The 15,844-nt window shown below is 37.9% G+C and overlaps 1 protein-coding gene across 1 annotated transcript in view; it reads left to right on the top strand.

Moving 5' to 3' along the window:
• Positions 1 to 15,844, top strand: part of LOC122446107 (cytochrome P450 2C9-like) — a 31,121-nt gene that overhangs the window by 6,890 nt on the left and 8,387 nt on the right. Inside the window, exons 4-5 of the mRNA XM_043475931.1 lie at positions 554 to 714; positions 1,887 to 2,063. Coding sequence (XP_043331866.1) covers positions 554 to 714; positions 1,887 to 2,063 — 338 coding nt within the window. The remainder of the gene's footprint in view (positions 1 to 553; positions 715 to 1,886; positions 2,064 to 15,844) is intronic.

Raw genomic sequence — 15,844 nt, 5'->3', positions numbered from 1 at the left:
TTTTTCTTCTCATATAGCATGGATACTTTGTGTTTTATTACATTTATTCTTTCAAATGCATGACTTCAACTACAGTCTCTCTCTCTCACTTTAGCTTTTCCTCCCTGATTCTGCACATGAGTTTTTCAACTATTCATTTTGAGTTCCCTAACAATTTTCTTTCTTTCTGTCAGTGTTTAATTTGCAGACAGATGATATTGAACATTGATAACTTTCGTTATCAAATCATACAAAATGGCCTCTTTAGATGTTCTTGTCATTTTCCCTTCAAATTTACAGGCACCTTGAGTGAAGAGGGTACAAGTAAAGGTGGGAGGAGTGAATTGAATATTTGTAAAAGCCTGTTATTTAACTAGCTGTGCTGAAATATCCTACTCAGGTTAAGGTAAAGTGATGTGTTGATTTTATGCATGCTGAATATTTATTTTTAAAGGAATTTGTTGATGAGATATCACTTTAGAGTTTCTAAAATTACCTTTACCTGTTATCTCAAACACCAAGTGTCTCTTGCCTATGTTTTAATGGTGTTTTCAAATTGTTTGTTATTCTTTAGGGTCGCCCTGCGATCCCACTTTCATCCTGGGCTGTGCCCCCTGCAATGTGATCTGCTCCATTATTTTCCGGAATCATTTTGATTATAAAGATCAGATTTTTCTAGATCTAATGGAAAGACTGAATGAAAACATCAGGATTCTGGGCTCTCCATGGCTGCAGGTGAGGCCAAAGTCCTTTCTTCTCAAGGATTCATTTTGGCTCTTTCCCCCATGAGATCCAGATCTCTCTGGGCACCAAGCTGTGAGGTGAATGTGTGAACAACACAGTCCTGCCCAGAGCTTAGCATCATGGTGTACTCATCTGGGGATGACTGCAGAGCCCTTAATGATAGACAGGAAAATACGTGCCCAGAATATAGAACTGCAGCTCAGTCCCATTTACCTTGTTCAGTGGTTTTTCCACCAAGATCCAAAGACCAATTTCTGTAAACTACTTTGGTAACTTCCCCAAAGCATGACCACAGCAGTAGAAGTACTTCCAGGTCCTACTGGAAAGGCTTCCATTGCCCACAAGTCTTGTTCCCCAATTTCTACTCATGGATTCTTCAGCATGTTAGCTGACAGAAATATCTATTTGGGAAGAAAGAGAGTATTTCCTTCAAGGGGCTCCCAGGGGACACTGAATATGATAGGAGAGTTTGATGCTTCAGTTGGTATCTTAACTAACAAAATAATTGCTTTGAGGATGACAAAATGATGATGTTTTAGTGTAGGAACCGCAAACCAACATCACTGGTGTACCCTGTGCTGAGCTAAATGTTCTGTCCTCTGCCTAAAAGTCAATGGTGTGACCTTACAGAGGTCACTTAATTGCTGTGGTTCCCAGTTACTTTATCCATAAAATGTTGAGTTGTGTTTCATGGTGTCTTTAGGACCCTTTTAGTCCTAAAATACCGATTTTATGATTGAGGCCACTAAACAGAAATAGAAATATCAGGGATCAGCTTGTTTTCTGTATCAGATTACCTAAACTCCCATAATCTGATATCATCTATAAAAGGTGAATCATTGTGTTTCATGGTATCTCTTATTACATAATTGTGAGGAGAATTGATGCAGAAAATGAAAGAATTGATACAAAGATGCCTTTATACTGTAAACATGATGTATGAGTATAGGAGATGAATACCATCTTTGATCCCTGGTCATAATGTTCTCCCTGAAATACATCTATTAGCATAGAAAACTATGCATTTGTGAAGTTAAAAAGTCCCATCTATACAGTGACTGAATTATTTTGATATTTATAATTCATTTTCTAACCAGGGCTTGGCATATAATATTTAAATCTTCATTAAGTGTTTTCTTTTAATGAACAATTTTTTTTTCTAGCTCTGCAGTTTTTTCCCTGCTCTCCTTGATTATATTCCAGGAAAACATAAGAAATTCTTTGAAAATTTTGCTTGTTTGAAAAGTTATGTTTTGGAGAAAACAAGGGAACACCAAGCATCTCTGGATATTAACGACCCTCAGGACTTTATTGATTGTTTCCTGATCAAGATGGAACAGGTAAAATGTTAATGACAGCTCAATTATTTGATTGTGCATTTTTAGGGCTGTTGAATTTACCAGTGATGTTTCAGTGGTTTGGCCAGCAATGTTGACAAACATTTTAAGTACATGATGTATGTCCAAATATATGGTATGCATTATGGAAGATATAATGTTTAATTGTTAAATTAGTTGAATATGTTGATTCTACTCTTTACCTACTAGTAATCTTCCTACAGAGAAGTACAGAATGACACCTCAGATGAAATGGAAACAATTAGAAACAAGTTAGAAAATGCAAAATATCATGGAATAATATGAAGTTGAACATGATCATTGCACACACTGTATTGGGGAATGGAAAAGAATGGCTTAATCTAGCTGGGCTTCCTGCATACCAAGTGTTTGGAAATAAATCTTAATATATTTGCAGTGAAGGACAGGGGAAGGAATTTTAGGTGGTGAATACTGTATATATTATATATAGTATACATAGGCCTGTGATGAGGAAGAGTAGGTGGATGGAAGAAAGAGAGCACTTTGAGTGTGAAGTAAAAATGAATTGTTATGAATGAAATGAAATGAAATGGAATGGAATGGAATTAAATGGAATGGAATGAAATGATATGGAGCTGGAATTATATGTCTGTGGGCATGAATTCTATACCATGTGTTGAAAAGACACCCCTTTTCCCTCTTGGCCCCTTTGTCAAAAATCAGTGCACTCAAAATTTGACCCTTTATTTGTGTAAGTAAGTAAGTGTTAGTCACTCAGTCGTGCCCAACTCTTTGCAACCCTGTGGACTGCAACCCACCAGGCTCCTCTGTCCATGAGATTTTCTAGGCAAGGATGTTGGAGTGGGTTGCCATTTCCTTCTCCAGGGGATCTTCCCAACTAGGGATTGAACCCGGGTCTCCTGCACTGCAGGCAGATTCTTTACTGACTGAACTACAAGGGAAGCCCTAGATTATTTGTGTAATCTGACATCTATTCCATTAATCTAAATGTCAGTCCTTATACTAGTAGCATATCATCTGGTCATCTTAATTATTAGTTTTGTGTTTAGTTTTCAAGTTGAGAACTGTGAGTCCTCTAATTTTGTTGTTAATTTTTAAAAGTGTTTTGGCTATTCTGAATGCTTTGAATTTTCAGGTTAATTATAGGATAAACTAGTCAATTTATGCAAAGAAATTAATGATTTTTATAAGGATTGCAGGAAATCTATTGATCGATTTATGGAGTAACATCATTTTAAAATATAGGTAAAATTCATATAACATGCAATTCACTGTTTTAAAGTATATGATTTAGTTGTATGTACTTGCATTCACAGTGTTGTGTGATCACTAGTTCTCTTATTTCAAAACTTTCCTATTGCTCTCCAGAAACATACCATATCCATTAAATGATCACTTTCCATTCCTTCCACCCCATCATGTGTTAACCTGTTTTCTGCTTTATGTCTATGGATTTGCTTGTTATGAATATAGTATGGGACTACTCAGGTGGTGCTAGGGGTAAAGAACCCTCCTGACAGTGCAGGAGACATAAGAGATGTGAGTTCAATCCCTGGGTTGGAAATATCCCTTGGAGGAGGGCATGGCAACCCACTCCAGTATTCTTGCCTGGAGAATCCCATGGATAGTGGAGCTTAGCAGGCTACAGTCCATGGAGTCACAAAGAGTCTGACACGACTGAAGCGACTTAGCATGCGTGCATGAATATAGCATATAAAAGAACTTATAGCATTGCCCCTTTTGTTTTGGGCTTCATCTAGTATAATGTTTTGGATTCTTGTCTAAGTTATCATGTATATCAGTATTTGTTCCTCTCTTGTATGGCTGCATGATATTCCATTTTAATATACGTACCATGACTTTTTTTTTTTTTTTTTTTTTTTTTAATTTTTTTATATTAGTTGGAGCTAATTACTTCACAAACATTTCAGTGGGTTTTTGTCAATACATTGATATGATCGCCATAGATTACACTATTCCCCATCCCGATCCCCCCTCCCACCTCCCTCTCCACCCGATTCCTCTGGGTCTTCCCAGTGCACCAGGCCGGAGCACTTGTCTCATGCATCCCACCTGGGCTGGTGATCTGTTTCACCATAGATAGTATACATGCTGTTCTTTTGAAATATCCCACCCTCACATCCTCCCACAGAGTTCAAAAGTCTGTTCTGTATTTCTGTGTCTCTTTTTCTGTTTTGCATATAGGGTTATCGTTACCATCTTTCTAAATTCCATATATATGTGTTAGTATGCTGTAATGTTCTTTATCTTTCTGGCTTATTTCACTCTGTATAATGGGCTCCAGTTTCATCCATCTCATTAGGACTGATTCAAATGAATTCTTTTTGACAGCTGAGTAATATTCCATGGTGTATATGTACCACAGCTTCCTTATCCATTCATCTGCTGATGGGCATCTAGGTTGCTTCCATGTCCTGGCTATTATAAACAGTGCTGCAATGAACATTGGGGTGCACGTGTCTCTTTCAGATCTGGTTTCCTCAGTGTGTATGCCCAAAAGTGGGATTGCTGGGTCATATGGCAGTTCTATTTCCAGTTTTTTAAGGAATCTCCACACTGTTTTCCATAGTGGCTGTACTAGTTTGCATTCCTACCAACAGTGTAAGAGGGTTCCCTTTTCTCCACACCCTCTCCAGCATTTATTGCTTGTAGTCTTTTGGATAGCAGCCATCCTGACTGGCGTGTAATGGTACCTCATTGTGGTTTTGATTTGCATTTCTCTGATAATGAGTGATGTTGAGCATCTTTTCATGTGTTTGTTAGCCATCTGTATGTCTTCTTGGGAGAAATGTCTGTTTAGTTCTTTGGCCCATTTTTTGATTGGGTCATTTATTTTTCTGGAATTGAACTTCAGGAGTTGCTTGTATATTTTTGAGATTAATCCTTTGTCTGTTTCTTCATTTGCTATTATTTTCTCCCACTCTGAGGGCTGTCTTTTCACCTTGCTTATAGTTTCCTTTGTTGTGCAAAAGCTTTTAAGTTTCATTAGGTCCCATTTGTTTATTTTTGCTTTTATTTCCAATATTCTGGGAGGTGGGTCATAGAGGATCTTGCTGTGATTTATGTCGGAGAGTGTTTTGCCTATGTTCTCCTCTAGGAGTTTTATAGTTCTGGTCTTACATTTAGATCTTTAATCCATTTTGAGTTTATTTTTGTGTATGGTGTTAGAAAGTGTTCTAGTTTCATTCTTTTACAAGTGGTTGACCAGTTTTCCCAGCACCACTTGTTAAAGAGGTTGTCTTTTTTCCATTGTATATCCTTGCCTCCTTTGTCAAAAGATAAGGTGTCCATAGGTCGTGGATTTAATCTCTGGGCTTTCTAATTTTGTTTCCATTTGATCTATATTTCTGTTTTTGTGCCAGTACCGATACTGTCTTGATGACCTGTGGGCTTGTAGTGAGTCTTGAAGTCAGGCAGGATTGATTCCTCCGTTCTTCTTCTTTCTCAAAGATTACTTTGGCTATTCGAGGTTTTTTGTATTTCCCATACAAATTGTGGAAATTCTTTGTCAGTTCTGTGAAAAATACCGTTGGTAGCTTGATAGGGATTGCATTGAATCTATAAGATTTGCTTTGGTAGAATAGCCTTTGACAATATTTGATTCCTCCAATCCATGAACACGGTATGTTCTCCATCTGTTTTTGTCCTCTTTGATTTCTTTAATCAAGTGTTTTAGTTTTTCTAATGTATAGGTCTTTTGTTCTTAGGTAGATATACTCCTAAGTATTTTATTCTTTTTGTGCAATTGGTGAAGGTATTGTTCCTTAATTTCTCTTTCCTCTGTTTTTTCATTGTTAGTGTATAGGAATGCAAGGGATTCTGTGTGTTAATTTTATATCCTGCAACTTTACTATATTCATTGATTAGCTCTAGTAATTTTCTGGTAGAGTCTTTAGGGTTTTCTATGTAGAGGATCATGTCATCTGCAAACAGCGAGAGTTTCACTTCTTCTTTTCCTATCTGGATTCCTTTTACTTCTTTTTCTGCTCTGATTGCTGTGCCCAAAACTTCCAACACTATGTTGAACAGTAGTGGTGACAGTGGGCACCCTTGTCTTGTTCCTGATTTCAGGGGGAATGCTTTCAATTTTTCACCATTTAGGGTGATGCTTGCTGTGGGTTTGTCATATATGGCTTTTATAATGTTGAGGTATGTTCCTTCTATTCCTGCTTTTTGGTTTTTTTTAATCATAAATGAGTGTTGAATTTTGTCAAAGGCTTTCTCTGCATCTATTGAGATAATCATATGGTTTTTATCTTTCAATTTGTTAATGTGGTGTATTACGTTGATTGATTTGCGGATATTGAAGAATCCTTGCATTCCTGGGATAAAGCCCACTTGGTCGTGGTGTATGATTTTTTTATTATGTTGTTGGATTCTGTTTGCTGATTTTGTTAAGGAATTTTTGCATCTATGTTCGACAGTGATAATTGGCCTGTAGTTTTCTTTTTTGTGGCCATCTTTGTCTGGTTTTGGAATTAGGGTGATGGTGGCCTCATAGAATGAGTTTGGAAGTTTACCTTCTTCTGCAATTTTCTGGAAGAGTTTGAGTAAGGTAGGTGTTAGCTCTTCTCTAAATTTTTGGTAGAATTCAGCTGTGAAGCCATCTGGTCCTGGGCTTTTGTTTGCTGGAAGATTTTTGATTACACTTTCGATTTCCTTGCCTGTGATGGGTCTGTTAAGATCTTCTATTTCTTCCTGGTTCAGTTTTGGAAAGTTATACTTTTCTAAGAATTTGTCCATTTCTTCCAAGTTGTCCATTTTATTGGCATAGAGCTGCTGGTAGTAGTCTCTTATGATCCTTTGTATTTCAGTGTTGTCTGTTGTGATCTCTCCATTTTCATTTCTAATTTTGTTAATTTGGTTCTTCTCTCTTTGTTTCTTAATGAGTCTTGCTAATGGTTTGTCAATTTTGTTTATTTTTTCAAAAAACCAGCTTTTAGCTTTGTTGATTTTTGCTATGGTCTCTTTAGTTTCTTTTGCATTTATTTCTGCCCTGATTTTTAAGATTTCTTTCCTTCTGCTAACCCTGGGGTTCTTCATTTCTTCCTTCTCTAATTGCTTTAGGTGTAGAGTTAGGTTATTTATTTGGCTTTTTTCTTGTTTCTTGATGTAAGCCTGTAATGCTATGAACTTTCCCCTTAGCACTGCTTTTACAGTGTCCCATAGGTTTTGGGTTGTTGTGTTTTCATTTTCATTCATTTCTATACATATTTTGATTTCTTTTTTGATTTCTTCTATGATTTGTTGGTTATTCAGAAGTGTGTTATTTAGCCTCCATGTGTTTGAATTTTTAACAATTTTTTTCCTGTAATTGAGATCTAATCTTACTGCACTGTGGTCAGAAAAGATGACTGGAATGATTTCAATTTTTTTGAATTTTCCAAGACCAGATTTATGGCCCAGGATGTGATCTATTCTGGAGAAGGTTCCGTGTGCACTTGAGAAAAAGGTGAAGTTGATTGTTTTGGGGTGAAATGTCCTATAGATATCAATTAGGTCTAGCTGGTCCATTGTGTCATTTAAAGTTTGTGTTTCCTTGTTAATTTTCTGTGTAGTTGATCTATCCATAGTTGTGAGTGGGGTATTAAAGTCTCCCACTATTATTGTGTTACTATTAATTTCCTCTTTCATACTTGTTAGTATTTGCCGTACATATTGCGGTGCTCCTATGTTGGGTGCATATATATTTATAATTGTTATATCTTCTTCTTTGATTGATCCTTTGATCATTATGTAGTGTCCTTCTTTGTCTCTTTTCACAGCTTTTATTTGAAAGTCTATTTTATCTGATATGAGTATTGCGACTCCTGCTTTCTTTTGGTCTCCGTTTGCATGAAATATTTTTTCCAGCCCTTCACTTTCAGTCTGGATGTGTCTCTTGTTTTGAGGTGGTCCTCTTGTAGACAGCATATATGGGGTCTTGTTTTTTGTAATCCATTCAGCCAATCTTTGCTTTTGGGTTGGGGCATTCAACCCTTTACATTAAGGTAATTATGTGATAAGGTGTGGTTCCCTTGCCAATTTCTTTGGTTGTTTTGGGTTCAGCGTTTATACACCTTTTCTGCATTCCTGTCTAGAGAAGATTCTTTAGCATTTGTTGAAGAGCTGGTTTGGTAGTGCTGAATTCTCTCAGCTTTTGCTTATCTGTAAAGCTTTTGAGTTCTCCTTCATATCTGAATGAGATCCTTGCTGGATACAGTAATCTAGGTTGTAGGTTATTCTCTTTCAGTACTTTCAGGACGTCCTGCCATTCCCTTCTGGCCTGGAGGGTTTCTATTGATAGGTCAGCTGTTATCCTTATGGGAATCCCTTTGTGTGTTATTTGTTGTTTTTCCCTTGCTGCTTTTAATATTTGTTCTTTGTGTTTGATCTTTGTTAGTTTGATTAATATGTGTCTTGGGGTGTTTCGCCTTGGGTTTATCCTGTTTGGAACTCTCTGGTTTTCTTGGACTTGGCTGGCTATTTCCTTCCCCATTTTAGGGAAGTTTTCAGCTATTATCTCCTCCGAGTAATTTTCTCATGGCCTTTATTTGTCTCTTCTTCTGAACTCCTAATGATTCGAATTTGGGAGCTTTCACATGTCCCAGAGGTCCTGAGGTTGTCCTCATTTCTTCTGTCCTTTTTTCTTTTTTCCTCTCTGCTTCATTTATTTCAACCATTTTATCTTCTATCTCACTTATCCTGTCTTCTGCTTCCGTTAGTCTACTCTTGGTTCCCTCCAAAGTGTTTTTGATCTCATTCATTGCATTATTCATTTTTAATTGACTCTTTTTTATTTCTTCTAGGTCTTTATTAAACATTTCTTGTATCTTTTCAATCTTTGTCTCCAGGCTATTTATCTGTAACTCCATTTTGTTTTCAAGATTTTGGATCATTTTTATTATCATTATTCTAAATTCTTTTTCAGGTAGATTCCCTATCTCCTCCTCTTTTGTTTGACTTGGTGGGCATTTTTCTTGTTCCTTTACCTGTTGGGTAGTTCTTTGCCTTTTCATCTTGTTTAGATTGCTGTGTCTGGAGTGGACTTTCTGTATTCTGAAGGTCTGTGGTTCCTTTTTATTGTGGAGGATTTACCCAGTGGGTGGGGTTGGACGTTTGGCTTGTCAAGGTTTCCTGGTTAGGGAAGCTTGCGTCAGTGTACTGGTGCGTGGAACTTGATTTCTTCTCTTTGGAGAGCAATGGAGTGCCCAGTAATGAGTTTTGAGTTGGGTCTATGTGTTAGGTGTGACCTTGGGTAGCCTGTATGTTGACATTCAGGGCTATGTTCCTGTGTTGCTGGAGAATTTGCGTGGTATGTCTTGCTCTAAAACTTATTGGCTCTTGGGTGGTGGTTGGTTTCAGTGTAGGTATGGAGGCTTTTGGACGGTCACTTATCACTTAAAGTTCCATGTAGTCAGGAGTTTTCTGGTGTTCTCAGGTTTTGGGCTTAAGTTTCCTGCCTCTGGATTTCAGTTTTATTCTTCCTGTAGTCTCAGGACTTCTCCAACTATACAGCTCTGATAATTAAACTTCTAGGTTAATGGCGAAAAGATTCTCCCCCGTTAGGGACACCCATTGAGGTTCACAGAGTTACATGAACAGGAGAAAAGGGAGGAGGGAGATAGAGATGAGTAGGAGGAGAAAAAGGGGGACTCAAGAGGAGAGAGACAGATCTACGCAGCTGTCTGTTCCCAGAGTGTTCTCGTATCTCAGACACCTACAAGGATTCACAGAATTGGATGGGGAAGAGAAGGGGAAAAGAGGAAATAGAGGTGTTCTGAGGTAGAAAACGGAGAGTCAAGATTGGGAGGGAATAATCTTCGGTTTAAAGATAGGGCTTCTCTTTTTTTTTTTTTGTAAGGTTATAGTGTAGTGAAGATGAAAATGAAGAGTAGTAGAGGAGTACTAGAGGACTTTAAAAAGAAGAGAAAAAGAAAATAGAAGAGAAAAAGGAAAGAAAAAAAAGAAGAAAAAAGAAAAGAAAAAGAAAAAAGAAAAGAAAGAAAAAAAATTTTTTTTTTCCCCTAATTAAAAAAATCGTAAAAATCTATGAAAATGAAAGTTAAGGAGTAATGGGGGAGTAATAGGGAATTTTAAAGGAAAATAAAAGAGAAAAAATAAAAAAGAAAAATATAAAAAGAAAAGAAAAAAAAATTTTTTTTTTTTTTCCTTACTTAGAAAAAATAGAAAAATAAAAAAAAAAGTAAAAATATGTCTAGGAATTTCTCTGGAGCTGTTGCGGTCAGTGTGGGTTCGGCTCAGTTTCAGATAGCTCCTCGTTCCAGCTTGTACTTCTGGATATCTACAGGGCCCTTCCGGTGAAGTCGGTGTTTTCTTCAGGGATTTTAATCTGTTGCACCAGTCCCTTCTGAAGCGGTTCCCTTTGTTTATTTGGCTTCTGTTTGCCGGTCTCTTCAGAGGCTCATTTCCGCCCTGACACAGGCGGCCGGAGGCGGACTTATTCAGGTAGCTAGTTCCGTTGCGCTGCTGGGAGGGGCTGACGCTGCGGGGCGGGGCTGGCGCTGCGGGGCGGGGCTGACGCTGCGGGGAGGGGCTGGCCCTGCGGGGGCGGGGCTGACGCTGCGGGGAGGGGCTGGCCCTGCGGGGGCGGGCTGGCGCTGCCGGAAGGGGCTGACGCTGCTTTCTCCGTCTGCGCTGCTCAGGCTCCCGGCTGTTCTATATGGAGCGCGCCCCGCGCTGCGCGAGGTTCCAGCCCTCGGGTGTTACACAAAAGCGCGGAAGGAAAAGCTGCGCCTGCTCTCTGTGCCTTCCCCGTCAGAGCGGTCCAGGCAGCCAGGGGCTTGGTGGGCGCGCTATCCCCAGGTGTGGCGCACCCACTCCCTTCCGCGGGCCCAGTCTCAGTTTCTGCTGGCGCCAGGCGGGTGCGCGCGCCTTCCGCCCTCCGCGTCCCCAGCCCCAGTCCCCGCCCCGCGCCGGTCGCGTGCCTGCGCCCTGTGTCTCGCCGCGACCTTCCCCTCCCCCCTGCTTCCTGCCTCCGGCAGGGCTGGGCCGGTCCGCAGCCTGCGAGCTCTTCTCGGGACTTTCCCCGTCCCTTTGTTCTGCGAACGGCCGGCAGTGTGTTCCGGCCGGTCAATTTTCTCTCTCTCCTTTGGTCTCCCACAGTTCAAGTTGGCACCTCACAGAAGCTCCCCCCGATTGTCCTCAGGGCACTCAGGCCCGGACCCTAGCCCAAGCAAGGCCGCCTAAGACTCCCTTCCCGGGACGGGTCTCCGTCCTTAGCTCTTTTGTCTCACTTTTTATCTTTTATATTTTGTCCTACCTCCTTTCGAAGACAATGGTCTGCTTTTCTGGGCGCCTGATGACCTCAGCTAGCGATCAGAAGTTGTTTTGTGAAGTTTGCTCTGCATTCGGTTATTCTTTTGATGAATTTGTAGGAGAGAAAGTGGTCTCCCGGTCCTACTCCTCCGCCATCTTGGCTCCTCCCCTCGTACCATGACTTTTTATACATTCATGTATTTGTGGACATTGGTGGTGTTTCCCTTTGGGTCTTAATGAACATTGTTGCCGCAAATATTTGTGTACAAATTTCTTCATGGACATATTTTCATTTATATTGAGTATATTCCTAGGAGTAAAATCTATGAGGCCTATGGTAATTTTAAGTCTGACATTTTGAGAAATAGCCAGACTTTCCCATGGTGACTGAAGCATTTATATTCCTACCAGCAATGTAAAGCATTCCTATTTTCCCACATAATTACCATGATTTATTTTCTAGTTTCTTGTAGTTATTAAAGCTGGTCTGGTTAACGTGAAGTGATCTCTCTTTGTGGCTTTAGTTTGCATTTCCTTAATGAACAATGATCTAGAATATATTTCATGTGTCATTACCCATTTTTATTTCTTCTTTGGAGAAATATTGTTATTCAAGTCCTTTGCCCCTTTAAAAATTAGGTTCCTTGTCTTTGTTGTTGAGCTTTGATATTTTGGTATTATAAAAATAAAGTAAGAATTGATATTTTTGGTATTATATCCTTACACATGTGCATGTATGCATGGTCAGTCACTCAATTGTGTCAGACTCTTTCAACTCCATGGACTGGAGTTGGCAGTCCACTAGGCTTCTCTATCCATGGAATTTTCCAGGCAAGAATACTGGAGTGGGTTGCCATGCCATCCTCCAGGGGCTCTTCCCAACCCAGGGATTGAACCCGGGTCTCTCTCATTGCAGGTGGATTCTTTATCATCTGAGCCATGAGGGAAGTGCAAATGATCAGAGAAATACAAATAAAAACTACAATGAGGTGCCACTTCACACTAGTCAGAGTGGCTGTCATCAGAAAGTCTACAAATATGGCTCAGTGGTAAAGAATCTGCCTGCCAATGCAGAAGCCACAGGAGATGTAGGGTTTGATACCAGGTCAAGAAGATTCCCTTGAGGAGGAAGTGGCAACCCACTCCAGTATTCATGCTGGGATAATTCCATGGACAGAGGAGTCTGTCAGGCTGTAGTCCATGGGATCACAAAGAGTTGGACACGAATGAGTGACGAGGCATGCATGCAGTAAATGGTAGAGAGGATGTGGAGTAAAGGGAACCCTCCTACACTATTGGTGTGAATGTAAATTGGTGCTGCCATTATGGGGAACAGTATGAAGGTTTCTCTAAAAACTATTAATAGAGTTCTCATATGATCAGCGATCCCACTCCTATAGTGTTCTCCCCACTATAATTTGAAAAGTTATGCACCCCAGTGTTCATAATAGCACTATTTACAGTAGCCAAGACATGAAAGCAACCTAAGTATTCATCAACAGATGAATGGATAAAGAGGATGTGATATATATATTCAATGGAATATTTCTCAGCCATTAAAAATGAATTAAATAATGCCATTTGAGCAATATGGATGGGCCTAGAGATCATACTAAGTGAAGGAAGACAGAGAAAGACAAGTATCATATGATATCACTTATATGTGGAATATATATAAGTTAACATTTATAAAACAGAAACAGACTCAGGCATAGTAAACAAAGTTATGGTTAGGTAATAAAGGGAAGGGGGTGATGAAATGGGAGTATGGGATTAATAGATACTCAACTACTATATATAAAATAGATAATTACTGTAAAACACAAGGGACTATATTCAATATCTTGTAATAACCTATAATGGAAAAGAATTCAAAAAAGTGTATATCTTCTGCTGTATACCTAAAACTAGCACAGTTTTAAAAATCAACTATACTTCATTTAATTATTTTTTCCTTTTGCCCTTCCTCTGCTTTAAACATGAGTGGATATTTCTCCAGTTATACTGTCAGAATTTGCTCAAGCTCCTAGAATAAATTTCAAAAATTATGGTAGCTCCTGGATGACTCAGTCATCCTGTGGAGTCATCCCTCTCTCAGTGTTTTCCACACTGAGCTTTTAGCAATTTCTCAAATATGATTCAGTTTTCCTACCCTAGCACTGAATTTCATTGTGATTTCCATTCATGAGCTCTTCTTTGGTAAGTCTGACTCCCTATATCCCCCTTTCAACCTCTCTAATTTAGGGGGCAGTGGTTTTCCCTTTGTGTTCAATTCTCTTAGGAGTCTTAAAAGAATTGTTGACTTTAGTTCAACTTTTCACTTGTTATTAAGAATGGAGTTGAAACTTCCAGGGTCTTTACATGTAGAGCTATCAGATTTATTTTTCTATGTTTATGCATCTGTAAATTTTCATTCTGTTTTTTTATTTCCATCCTCATTGTATTGTGGTCAGAGAAGATAGTTTGTATCATTTTTATCTTTTTCAATTTGTCAAGAATTGTTTATGACCTCACATATAGTTTACTGTGGAAAAAATTATATATACACTGGAGAAGGTTGTGCATTCTTCTGTTCTTGAGTGGAGTATTCTTTTATGTCTGTTAGAATAATTAACTCTAGGGTTGTTCAAGTCTTATATATTTACTCATTGATCTTTTGCCTAGGTGTACTATACATTATTGAAAGCTGAGTTTTGAAATCTCCCACTGTTATGGTAGAATTCTCCATTTATCCTTTCAGTTCTATAAATGTTTGCTTCATATATTTTGGGGGCTCTGTTGCTTGATGAAAATGTGTTTATAATTACATGACTGGATGAATTCACCTTTCTTAGTCCAGTATAAAACACCCCATTCTTATTTGGTCCCTTTAAACTATTTTTGATAAAAATTTTTTCTAACATTATTATAGCCAGTCTTGCTTTATTTGGCTACTCATAATTTGCAAAATCTCCTTCCCTCTTTCTCATTCAATGTATTTGTGTTTTGGCATCTCAAATGTACAACATCTTGTACCACATACAAGGTTTTTTCTTGAAAATAGTTGACATATAACATATTAGTTATATAGTGTGACATAATGATTCAATATATGCATATATTAAAAATGATGACTACAATGTATATAATTAACATTTATTATCATACATAGTTACAGATTTTTTTCTTGTAAATCTTAGGATTTGCTCTCTTAACAATTCAAATAGGGAATATGTCATTAACTATAGTCATCATGCTGTATATTACATCACCAGGACTTATTTATTTTATAACCGGACTATTTGCACTTTTGATTCCCTTCATTCATTTTGATCTCTCCTCCCAATTGTCACAGCTACCAATGTATCCTCTCTATTTATAAGATCAAGTTTTTAAAATATTTCACACATAAATTTGATCATATGGTAATTTGTCTTTGTGTGTCTCATTTATTTCACTTAGCATAACTTCAAGGCCCATCCTTGTTGTCACAGACATCAGGATTTCCTTCTTTTATGGCTAAATTATATTCTATACTTGTATAGATATATTATGAATATGTAGTGGAATATTTAGATACACAGTTTAAAATCTTATTCCTTCAATGTCTGTCTTAAACCATGAGTTTCAATCGATTAATTATTCACATTGAAGAATTTATTTCTGCCCTATAATTTTTTGCTCTAATGTATTTTATAATTTCTGTTTCTTAGTTCCCTCAATATGGCCTTATTTTTGTTTGATCTTTTTCTAACATACCATTTTTTTAATTTCCATCCAAATTTTTTGTGTTTTAAAATTAATTTCTTAGTACTTATAAAAGGAATTACTGTTAACATTCTAAATTCATAACAATTCAGTATGAACTGATTCCTCAATAGCTTCAAATCATGTACATTAACTCTGCTCCCATCCAGCTTCATCCCCCCTTTATTTCGTTGGTGTCACAAAATCACATCTTTTTATTTTGTGCCTAGAATCATATAATGATTGTTTCATGATTTTTTTTCTTTTAAATAATATGGGAAATGAAATTAGGCTTTTATATTAGAATACAGTAGTTTTTGCTTTTCCATTTACCTACATAGCTATTTTTAACAAGGAACTTTGTTTGTCAATCTGGCTTTGAATTATCATCTTCTTGTCCTTTGATTTGGTTAACTGGAACCCCATAGCTTTTAATTTGGGGATGTCTTATGTCTCCTAATTTATGGAGGGATGGTTTTGCCAAATACAAAATTCTTGGTTGACGTATTTACACTTAAGATTTTAAATGTATCTTTCCATTGATATTTGGCCTCTACAGTGTCTGTGGAAAAAATGAGCGGTTATCCTAATGATGATCCTTTGTGCATGACAAGTTACTATTCTCTTGATGCTTTGAACATTCTCTCTTTTGCTTTGGCTTTTCACAGTCTGATTAAAATATGCCTTACAGTGAGTCTGCTTGGTTTCATTCCTCTTGGAGTTTGTTTAGCTTTTTTGATTTCTGGATTCATGTACTTCACAAAATGTTGGAAGTT

This window comes from Cervus canadensis, chromosome 8, assembly GCF_019320065.1.
Source record: "Cervus canadensis isolate Bull #8, Minnesota chromosome 8, ASM1932006v1, whole genome shotgun sequence".
NCBI lineage: Eukaryota > Metazoa > Chordata > Mammalia > Artiodactyla > Cervidae > Cervus > Cervus canadensis.
Note: the sequence above shows the minus strand (reverse complement) of the source record. Positions and strands in the feature narration are given on the sequence as shown.